At 37.5% G+C, this 12,167-nt stretch overlaps 1 protein-coding gene across 4 annotated transcripts in view; it reads left to right on the top strand.

The window, feature by feature from the left end:
• The window catches only part of plekhg5a (pleckstrin homology domain containing, family G (with RhoGef domain) member 5a), a 50,612-nt gene that overhangs the window by 16,139 nt on the left and 22,306 nt on the right, over positions 1-12,167 (top strand). For 2 of the 4 annotated variants that reach the window (XM_051911760.1, XM_051911759.1), the window contains exons 3-8: positions 7,700-7,841; positions 8,021-8,120; positions 10,049-10,109; positions 10,327-10,418; positions 10,509-10,645; positions 11,116-11,276. In XM_051911760.1, the coding sequence (XP_051767720.1) occupies positions 7,700-7,841; positions 8,021-8,120; positions 10,049-10,109; positions 10,327-10,418; positions 10,509-10,645; positions 11,116-11,276 (693 nt within the window). Of the gene's footprint in view, positions 1-4,486; positions 4,654-6,573; positions 6,598-7,699; positions 7,842-8,020; positions 8,121-10,048; positions 10,110-10,326; positions 10,419-10,508; positions 10,646-11,115; positions 11,277-12,167 lie in introns of those variants that run through there. The other 2 variants (XM_051911761.1, XM_051911762.1) reach the window with 2 other exon arrangements.

Raw genomic sequence — 12,167 nt, 5'->3', positions numbered from 1 at the left:
GACTAATGAATGTAGGACAGCTTCTTTATTATTACTCTAATGAAAAAAGTAATAATTTTTATGTGCTTGTCACAAACTTAAAGAACAAAAATTTCACAGTGTCCAATAACCTTCAAAGGGCATAATTAGCAATATATATAACTTGTTATAAAGAGAAATTTACAAACAAATTACAAACAATACAACAAATACTATAGAGATACAAATTAAATAAACTTGTTTTTCAGATACAGTAGGTTTATTTACTATGTATACATTTATTTAATATATTTTGTTGTTTTATTAACATTAATGACAAATATAGGCTACGGTCCCTTTAAGACCGAATCCATGGAGACTGACACACATCCTGTTTTCACCCAAATGTTTACGTCCACTTAAGCCATAACCGACTGTATTTACGTGAGATACTCCACACGATGGACATTTTGACAACTATGTGTGCATTTGACCGTTCAGGCGCAAGGAGAACTGATCGCGCGCTGTCTGAGAGAACTGGGAGCGCGCGCGCGAGAGGGAGCGCTTCTGGTCTGTGTCATTCAGCGCGATTCCACCTATCCCGCCTTCACTAATCGATAACGAATTGTGATTGAAAGCATGCAGTTCGCAATATGTGTGTTGTCATCATTAATTTTGAAGTATTTCCACACCTCTGAGGCTGATATTGTTTCTGCTGCTGCCGCCGGTGTCTCTGTCAGTGACGTCACGTGAGGTATCGGTCTTTGGTATCGGCGGTATTTTTACGAGTACAAGTACAAGTACATGAGCTTGGTATCGGCCCGATACCGATACTGGTATCGGTATCGGTGCATCCCTAGAACTAAGTCATTATTAAGGCCTTACATCAGTCTGCTATATAAAGCACAGACAAAGAAAGAGAGGAAGGATGGAGAGAGTAAAAGAAAGGGGGTTTTGATACTGTAATATTTTGGATTCAGTAGAAGCTCAGCTGCAGGCTTCAAAGACTGTTTTTATGTAGGATATCCTGACACCACATGACCCAGCCCCCTACATGGGTGTACTCTGGGAAGAGTCTGAAGTTGATGATGGCGGGAGACAGTTGGTAAAGGAGCGCACTAGCATATTGCAGAATATTGAACAGAGAGTTACACCGTTTCGTTACAAAAAAAGCATAATTTGAAGATGAACGAATGTCTTATGGGTGTGGAACGACGACGAGGTTGAGTTTATTCATGACAGAATTTTTATTTTTGGGTGAACTAACCCTTTAATGTCTGTTATTAATATTTCACATCATCACTTCATTTTACACAATAACATCATTACTGCACAGAAGCTGATTGGCCTCTGCTGATCCTGCAGCCAATGAGATCGCTTGCTCAACATTTAAATTTGGTTTAGTGTTTGCTGTAGGCTAGTCCTGCAGTGCGCTATCAGAGTTCCTCTGAAACCCTCCAACTGCCTAGATCTACTATCGGATTTATGTATGTCTATTTAATATATATCTTTTTTCTTCTTTTTTTATAAAACAGTGGTTGATTGTACACATTGTCTCTCTTTTTAAATAAATTAAATTATAATTAACATTTTCTTAAGGATACAAAATCTCAGCTAAGGCTGTAAACTATATACAGGGAGCCCTTTCTTGCATATTACTATAATATTAAAGGTTACAATTAACAACAGAGCCCAAACTATTAAATTCAATTGCTTTAATAATCAACAATAAAAAAAGTGTAAATTGCACACAAGACAGGTTTTGCATTAACTTCTAAATCTAATTAGAAAATTATTTTTCAATTATTTTTCTTCTCCAGTTCATTTTTTAAATATAATCATTTACACAGTTACAGTCATAACTTGTTTTCATGACAAATTTATTTAAACACATTAAATAATAGGTAAAGTAAATATAATGAATATATAAGCTAATTAATTAGTGCATATATTTAGTGAAATGCTCCCCTCTAGTGTTCATTTCTCTACTGAACTGACATGCTGTCGACACTATGACTTGCCTGAGGTTAATGTAATGCTATGTAAGATTAAACATGTGCCGATATTCGGTAATACAATATATCACGATAATGAATATGCACGATATTGGGCACCTCAACATACCGTGAATAATTATTTATATTTTTTATGAATTTTTATATTACATTTTAAGAATACTTTACCCATCAACCGTATAAAATCCACAACACCGCTGTATGCGGCGTCAAAAAGGCACGTGCACTATGTAAACAAACCCAATGTGCATGAGAAGCACATAGTGGAACGAGAGAAGGAGACAAAAAATACTTTTATTATAGCATTTATTTTCATTTAAAACAGCATTTATTAATGTTAGATAAAGGTGCAGTATGTAGGATTTCTGTCCGCTATAGGTCACTAGAGGCCTATTCAAAACAAAGGCGTAGCTTGATGACGCCAAGTTTGAGTGCGGAATCTTGGGACATGTGGTCTTCACCTCAACGGCCGGTGCAAAAGAATAGGGATAGGACTCGGGAAGAAATCATGTTCATGGATGCGATCATTAACGTTACTGTAGTATGAAGCAGAGCGGGACCGAGTGTTGCGGGAGCTGAACGAGGCCGCTGGAGCGATTGCGCAACACACGCCTCACGAGCAGCGGAACTTTTATTATGCCACAGTCGCCGGCGCCGCTGCCGCTTTTCCGGTCATGAGTATGAGGTAACGCAGCTCTGTTTATCATATTAGATACATTTGAGAGTGTTGAAAATTTTGTTATGACGTTACTCTGTGCGTTCGTTAAGCTGCATCTGATTATGTTATGTTAGCTACTTCACAAAATAGTGTTTTTCTCTGAGGCATGGTAAAGCATGGTACTCACAAAAACTCAAGAAAATTAGATTTAAACAATAAGACTAAACATGTTGAGCTATATAACAATAATTAGTTTTCTGTCTATAAATATATCAAAACAGTTGTTCCCTTGTCTATTAAAACATGTAATATACTAAAGCGTCTTTGGTGTTTCCATGGTTTCTACAAAATAAAACCGGAAACCGAGGGTAACACGGGTATGACGCAATTGACAGGTGACTCCTCACACGTCCTGGAGCCTTGGTTAGAATTGCAATTTTCTCACGATTTACAAATAGTTGCAAACATTTGGGATATTGTAAGTGCTCAAGTGAACAATATATATAACACTGGCCTAGTGGTTTTTGGATATTTTACTGCAAAAATCTTACATATTGCACCTTTAATGTTAATGTCTAGTTAATGTTTATTAACATTACTAAAATCAAAAGTTGTAATTATTATTTAATGGACCAAAAACTAACAATGATCAGTTGTATTTTTAACTAATGTTAACAACAACAAAAAATACCTTCTGTAACAAATGTAGCTATTGCTCATTCTTAATCATTTTACTTTATTTTTTGTGTGCACTGCGTTATTGTATTTAAATGCTCAGTTATTTTTGTTATAAGAAAAAGAATTCTTAAACCTATGACAACTTTTTTTTTTGCAGCTTATTTCAATATTGTGATAATACCGTATACCGTGATAAAAGCTTAAGCAACTATCGCAACATGAAAATTTGATACCGTCACATGCCTATGTGAGATATTATTCTCAAGCTGTTTTATTGATGTCTTTCTGCGGTTAAAACACTGGTTGAGAGATTACACATAAACATATCTGTGCATAGATCGTCTGTTCTTCTTCTTCTTCTTCTTCTGCACTTTTTCCTGTTGTGGCAGTTAGCAAACAGCGTTGCATTGCTGCACACGCCCCCTTCTGGATTGGAGTGTGGCTCGCCTGTGACTGACTGTATTCATAATGCTCCAAACCGTGACGTCCGTACCAAGACGGTTAGGGGCGAATACATGTACCGTTACACCTCTAATATTATAAAGACACTTAAAATTCTCTAGATTATGAACAATTTTTAATTAGAATGCACACTCTAGAAGGCACATGCTAATTAGCTGGTGATCCTGACAGATTTCTGTCTTTCCCATGTGTCAGGAGCTGTACTTGTATGTTTGCCACCAACATGGCCACCGCGTGGACTGATTTGCCTTAAAGGGACCAGACGAACAAGACTAATGCTGATCATCTTAAAATTCCCCTATTTTAAAACTACAGTGCCGATATATTGGCTTATCACTAATATTATACATGCATGCATTTGTCTAAATACTGTAGTTTGCTGCTGATCATCTGATCACTGTACATGATAAATGACAGAACTAAAAATGAGAACAGGGAAAAAGAATATGCAATGAAAGATTATAAGTGAGAGAGAGCTTTGTGTGTTTGTTTTTTGTATGGGTGGTTGGACAATTGTGTTTGTGCACGGCAAAATCAGTGGGAGCGGGTGTGGCTGGAAAACCGCAACTCTTTCACACCCACTTTTAGATCTAGTCCGTACACACAGCTGCTTTATCTGAATCACCTATATCACCACACACACACACACACAGGCTGCTCAGAAGCAGCCAGTAAAAAGGAAGGAAGCAGGGGAAGTGGAAGAGGGGAGAGAGGGAGAGCAAGAAAGGGGGGTGTTGGGCTCTCAAAGGATTGAGTTGTTCTGAGACTCTACGTTGTTCTCTGCCATTCTTACGGACCGCGGAGAAGCTGTCACTTCAGGGGGGAGAGAGACAGGCAGGCGCTCGCAGACGTACACACACATGCGTGTGACACCAGCATCAGGTGTGTGTCATGAATGCATTATTGTATGTTATTTCACGGCGGCAGCTGAGGTTTTATGGTTGTTATTAAAAAGTCTCTGAGCTGCGTGAAGTCTCTGCATCTCTGAGCTGCGGTTTTTAACACAGATGTGTGAAAGGTCTCAGAGAAATGAGGCATAGCCAAATTCATGACAGAGTTAGCGGTCTCTCTCTCTCTCTCTCTCTTAGTTATCTAAGTGTGGTAACTAAAGTCTTGCCGTGTGCTTTCCTTCAATGGCTTTTTGTTCTGAGTCACAGTGTCCTGCTGTAGTGCTTGTTAGATATTGCACTTTGTGGTCATTTTAATGATTTTTCTTGTGTAAAACTCTTTACAGTGACCTTTAAATGTGGGCGTGCACTGGTGTAAGATTGTTTGAGGTCTTTTCAGGTCATGATAACGGCGATTAGAGAACGATAATGGACTTTTTTCCCAGTCCTCTCCAGGCCCTTTGTAAATGACTGCACAAGACAATCACAAGCTGACTTTATTAATGTGGCTCTAGATTCTCTTGAAGTCATGTGGAGCAAAACTAAAGATGGATTTTGCACTCACAAGGCCTTTGTAAACCTTAAAGCGCCATTTGGCTTACGGCAGAATGATTGCCTAAGATCCTTACAAAAAGATGTTAATGAAAGATGTTAGTGTTTGGTTTTTAGTAAATGTAATATGTGTTTTATTTACTCAAATTAAATGTAATGTTATTATATCATATTCATCAGAAATATGTTGGCCGTTTACATTGGACATCGAAAAAACTTGCACTGGTCAACTACTAGTTAGTGTTCACAGATACTAATAGTTGACTTTCTAAAGGATCCTAAAAAATGTATCATGGTTTCCACGAAAATATTAAGCAGCACAACTGTTTTCAACATTGATAATAATAAGTACTGTTTCTTGAGCACCAAATTGGCATAATAGAATGATTTCTGAAGGATCATGTGACACTGACTGTAATGGCTGCTGAAAATTAGGTTTTGACACCACAGAAATGATTATTAGCAGTGACACACCTGAGAGATTTAATATCGCACATGAAGATGCAGCAATGGCTGCTGGATTGATGTTATTCTTTTTTACTTAAAATTAATATAATTTTTGTGTACTTTGATTTTAATCTGTTTTTAGGTATGAAATAAATATGACAACTTAACAAAAGAGAAGAAAAGGCATCGTTTCAGCTTTTCAGTGCTTCTCCTGGCTTTCAAAAGATTTTTTCCTTATACTGTAACTCATTGCAAAGGCATTTCAAATAAGAAGACAAAGGGAAAATAGAAAAAAAAAAAGTTCCAGGTAGGATGAAGTAACAGTTTGGCTTGGCAGTACTTCCTCTCAACCTTATTTAGCAGCAATCTGGCTTTATTTATTCACAGCTGGAATCTGTATTGGTAATGTATCGATCATGACTGTAAATCTTAATGATTATTTTTCAATCTGTGTGTTTTTGCGATTATGTAACCTCTAGAATCTGCCCATTTTCCTGTTGCTCGTCTCCCATTGTTTGTTGGGGTTTGCTAGCACATGCCCGCTGTCTTGGTTACTCACTTCTTGTGGTTTTCTCTCAGATAGTGCTCAGGCGCTTTGTCAGTACCTCAGCATTTGATACCTCAGCAGTACCTCAGCATTTGTTGTGGCACCTTCAGAAGGTTTAGCCTGAGTATGTGTGCTTGAATGTATTTTGAGTGGTTTTCATTTGATCCTGAACTTGTATAAGAAGTAGCCAAGGTGGAGAAAAATCACTGCTTTTCATATGACGGCTCAGTCTTTCTGTCTGAGTGTGAGCTGCTTCTGTTCAGTCATATCAAGAGAACAATAGAAGGAAGCACACAACCAGGAGGTCTTAATCCCTCTTTCTTTTTCTATCTTTCCACACATTATTTCCTGTTGCTGTTGGTCTTCTAGAACTTGTCTCTGAAATAGCCTTTGGTAAGAATGCTAATGCAAATTCATGGTAACATAATGTTTTGTAATAGAACAGCAGGGTGTTTCTTGAACTTTTTATGCCCCAAGGGTTGATTTTTATTCAAGCTAACAGAATTAAATATTATACCATCCTGTCGTCACTTTTCAAATGCCTCAGACCAAATGTCTTAATCTCAAATGTCTTTTAATTGTCTTAGACCCATATTAAACTATGGAAATCATAAAAATGCAGATTATTGCATTTTAAAGCCCTTGATAATCTAAAATATCAGAATCAGAAAGAGCTGTACACAATGAAGCTTCCAGTACAAAGACAAAAATGAGACAATGGAACACATTGTGTGTTTTAAATAATATAAAATGTATAAAAGACCCATATATACATAAACAACATGTGAAATAAGCATCCGCCATTTGAACATTTATTATGTGAAAATGATTTATATACATTTTTACGCCAATTTCATCTGCTGTTCGCTGTGGCGCCGTTTCCACTGCATGATGAACAGTTTTGCCACTAATAAAATGTTATCAAAAGTTCGAGTACTTGTTTACCATGGAGACAAAAGTGTCAGAGGATGCATAAGGTGGAATATGAGGCATGTAATGTGTGAAGATAAAAACAGTAAATATCACTTGTGAACAGAATATATTGTGCGATTTATTTCAAATTATGCAACAATTGTGAAAACTTTTTATTTATTTATTCATGCATAAAATGACATTTCCATCACTGCCATTTACACCACAAAATGCTATAAACACAAAACATAATTTGAGATGTGGTAACAATTGCACTGTGCTGTAAATGTTCTTGACTTTCAGGAAAAAAAAAGATTAAATTACAGAATTCTCTTATGGTGTATGGATATACACTGTTGGAAATTGTTAGAGGATAAATGAAATAAGCGAGTGAGAGTGTGAAAATTACTTTAACAAGGTTTCTTTTTTAGTGCCCATAGTTGAAGAAACACCCATCAACATTAAATTGGAAGAAAATTGGGTTTTAGTCATACTGCCAAAACCAACTGATGCACACACAGTTGGATTTCACACTGCTGTGTTTTTCAAATTTGACATTATTGATTTATGATTTATGCCTCAGGTTTGTCACCACCCGTCGTGTCAGAATCTTAGAGACGGCTGCCCACTGCACCTCTGTGAGTCATGTGACTCAAACTGTCATCCCGTCGCCCGTGACGGCATGCTCTTTGACAGGCACCCACGGTTTGACCTGCAGCCACAAGGTAAAACTCTCTCTGTCTGTTCTCTTTTTCAACCCATCACTTGTTTCAGCAAATTTAATTCAGATGAAAAATTAAAATAGATATCAGCTGTTCTCAAGACAAGGATGACACTTATGGTTAATTACAATTACCAGCTTCTGGCAGGATGTTAGAGTGGCCTTACTTCCTCTCACCCACAGGTTCCATCCTGGCCCGGAACGTGTCCACTCGTTCCTGTCCACCTCGTACCGGTCCCCCCTCTGACATGGAGGACGGAGAGGATGGATACGTTGACCTAGGGTCAGTTCTTTTTCACGTTTATCCCTTGATTCTTACATCCATTATGGGCACAGGCTTGCATTTGTTATAATGAAAGAGGAAGTCTGTGTATTTTCCAGTGGCGTCATCAGCTGGAGAACATCTGGAACGGGGTTATCTATTCTTTCTGATGATCAAATTGCTTTTGTAAATGGAAAAATGAAATAAAGAGCATAAGTCTGAACTCTTGAGTTGGCAGCGTTATATATGAATGGGTACAAACTGTGTTTTTGGCAGGCTTCCCGAAACAATTGAATTACGCAATTAATTCGATTTGAGAGACTAAGTAGCTTTGGCTTACGACACATCTAATTTTTGGTTGTTAAGTACATGGGGGGGATTTCACTAAGAATGAATTAGAACTACTGAAATAGTTTATAAGTCACTGAAGCAAAGATGCAAATCAGGTAACATACAAACACGTCCAAAAATGTTATTTAAGAATCAGGGTGATTTCTAGAACTGGAAAAGTCATAGAAATTAAAGGTGCAATATGTAAGAATTTTACAGTAAAATATCCAAGAACCACTAGGCCAGTGTTATATATTTTGTTCACTCGAGTACTTACAATATCCCAAATGTTTGCAACTATTTGTAAATCGTGAGAAAATTGCAATTTTAACCAAGGCTCCGGGACGTGTGAGGAGTCGCCTGTCAATTGCGTCATACCCGCGTTACCCTCAGTTTCCGGTTTTATTTTGTAGAAACCATGGAAACATCAAAGATGCTTTAAAATTTACATGTTTTAATAGACAAGGGAACACCTGTTTTGATATATTTATATTTATATTTATATTTTCTCCATCATACAAAATTAATTGCATGCCATTTATCAACACAAGCCATCCAGCATTTAATGATATTCTAAAATCAATCTATCTTACTGCAAGTGTCTCACAGCAGCCGCCGAGCGAACGCACAGAGTAACGTTATAACATTTTCAACACACTCAAATGTATCTAATATGATAAACAGAGCTGTGTTACCTCATACTCATGACCAGAAAAGCGGAAGCGGCGCCAGGTGTGTGTTGCGCAATCGCTCCAGCGGCCTCGTTCAGCTCCCACAACACTCGGCCCTGCTCTGCTTCATACTACAGTAACGTTAATAATCGCATCCATGAACATGATTTCTGCCCGAGTCCTATCCCTATTCTTTTGCACCGACCGTTGAGGTGAAGACCACATGTCCCAAGATTCCACACTCAAACTTGGTGTCATCAAGCTACGCCTTTGTTTTGAATAGGCCTCTAGCGACCTCTAGCGGGCAGAAAATATTACATATTGCAGCTTTAATACAATTATTTAAAGACATTTTGTAATGAATAATGAATGTATATAAAATAATTTTAATAACTCTGTAATCACAAAATAAAGAAGTAATTATGATGAAGACCATGGAGAACATTCTTTTATTGGAATTATGGAATTTAATTGTTTATTTTATGTAATTATTATAAAATATTACCACTCCTAGTTACTGTAAATAAAAAGAACCACTGACCAATTTGCACACTACAGTTTGTAAATTTGCAGTTCAGTTCTGAGAGTGAAACTGTGGAGCATGCAGCAGACTACCTCAATCTGGCATACTTTCCCTTCTCCAACATTTGACCACCATTTGATGCATTACTGCTACTATAATCAATAGAATATGCAATCAGTAGAAAATTTTATTTTGCCACCTGCTTTCTGTGGATGGCAGTGGTGCTAAGCACATTATGCTTTTTGAACAAGGTGCAACCTAATTTACATTAAAGTGTGCTGTGCTGAAATGAATGACGACTAGTGCCTGGTAAACCGAATTATGTGTGGTTAGTGAAGAAAGCACCTTTTTATGATAAAATACCACACACAAACATGGCATTCATTGTAGGTTCAATCACTCCTTGTTTTTTTTGTGCTTCTTAGGGATCGCAGGAGTGGAGGAATGAAACTGGTTAAAAAGAAGACCAGACGCCGACACACAGATGTAAGAGAAGAATTAGAGTTCTGATATTTATTAAGTCTGTGTGCCATTTTTCTTTCTCCAACAAATGATTTCATTTTGCTGGCAAGATTTTGGTACTTGATGTACCTCTGAGTCAGTGCTCTTGACCTTTCTTTGTCTGAAGATTTAATCACACTTTGTATTTGCAATAACTGTTTTCCTAAATCCAAAGCTGAATGAACATTCTTCACTCCTGTAGGATCCTAGCAAAGAGTGCTTCACTCTGAAGTTTGACCTAAATATTGACGTCAGCATGGAGATTGTCCCAGCTGTGAAGAAGAAAACCTTAAGGTGATTTTTGTTTGAACCCCTAGGTGGTGCAATGAACAAATAAATGCATTTAAAATCATGTATAGCTGACATTTTAGCTTTGTGTTTCAGAGAAGTCCTGGGAGCCGTGTTTGAAAGAAAAGGCATCGAGCTGTCATGTGTCAACCTGTTCCTAGATCAGTCCAATACCCCACTTTCACTGGGATTTGAAGCCTACCGCTTCGGTGGCCACTACCTCAGAGTACGAGGTAATGCTCTGTTTATAGTACTTCCAAGCACTATACTGTGAAGTCAATAGACAGGACTGTCTTTTGGCTAGTAATCAAATTCAAAACAGAATTACTCATGTAAGCATTACAGTATCTCATTTTCTTAAGGTAGAAATAGAGATTTTTTTAAAGTTGGAATAAATGATTTGGTGAGCTGGAGAGGTGGTTCTCAATGTAGCATCTTATCAGAGAAGGAGAAGGTCATTTTCTCAGGAAAATGTAAGGACATGTCATGATTTAGATGTTTCTGTGACGGCGTGATGAAAAAATACTATATGAGTTTGACTTTTGCAACTCTGTACTTTTGCATTTTATGTTTACATTCACGTTCTCTAGAATTTCATTATGATTTGAGAATGATCCAAAGAGCAGTCTTACTTACAAAGGAATTAAATAGTTATAATAATTAGTCAATCATAATTCTATGAAATAATTTTTTATGTGTGCAGCTCGACCAGGAGAGGAACTGAGGGTGGAGAGGTGTGTGAAAGACCCCCGTTCTCTCAGTCTGCCTATCATGAGGTCCGCCAGCACACATATTTCCTCTACTGACCGAGCAGAGCATGGCTCTCTGGGACGCCGAGAGGCAGCAGACCTGCTGGTCGGCCTGGTAGGTCACTCCCTCTGTATAGGGGAGACCGGGGTTAGTTGTCACAAGAGAAATTTTATGATTTTTTTTTTTTTTTTTTAAGATTTTATTGAAAAGCCGTGGTGACAGCTTACCACATTTAATAAAGTGTATCATGTTTCCTGGGCTTTAACAATGAAAATATAATTTTATACTTTTTTTTTTTTTGTAGTCTTTAAAGGGTTAGTTCACCCAAAAATGAAAGTAATGTCATTTATTACTCACCCTCATGCCGTTCCACACCTGTAAGACCTTCGTTCATCTTTGGAACACAAATTAAGATATTTTTGTTGAAATCCGATGGCTCAGTGAGGCCTGCATAGTCAGCAATGACATTTCCTCTCTCAAGATCCATTAATGTACTAAAAACATATTTAAATCAGTTCATGTGAGTACAGTGGTTCAATATTAATATTATAAAGCAACGAGAATATTTTTGGTGCGGCCAAAAAACCAAAATAACGACTTATATAGTGATGGCCGATTTCAAAACACTGCTTCAGTGTGTCGAATCAGCGGTTCGGAGCGCCACAGTCACGTGATTTCAGCAGTTTGGCGGTTTGACATGCGATCCGAATCATGATTGGACACGCTGATTCATAACGCTCCGAATCTTCATGAAGCAGTGTTTTGAAATCGGCCATCACTATATAAGTCGTTATTTTGGTTTTTTGGCCGCACCAAAAATATTCTCGTTGCTTTATAATATTAATATTGAACCACTGTACTCACATGAACTGATTTAAATATGTTTTTAGTACATTAATGGGTCTTGAGAGAGGAAATGTCATTGCTGGCTATGCAGCCATCAGATTTAATCAAAATATCTTAATTTGTGTTCCGAAGATTAACGAAGGTTTTACGGGTGTGGAG

This window comes from Ctenopharyngodon idella, chromosome 11, assembly GCF_019924925.1.
Source record: "Ctenopharyngodon idella isolate HZGC_01 chromosome 11, HZGC01, whole genome shotgun sequence".
Taxonomy (NCBI): domain Eukaryota; kingdom Metazoa; phylum Chordata; class Actinopteri; order Cypriniformes; family Xenocyprididae; genus Ctenopharyngodon; species Ctenopharyngodon idella.
Note: the sequence above shows the minus strand (reverse complement) of the source record. Positions and strands in the feature narration are given on the sequence as shown.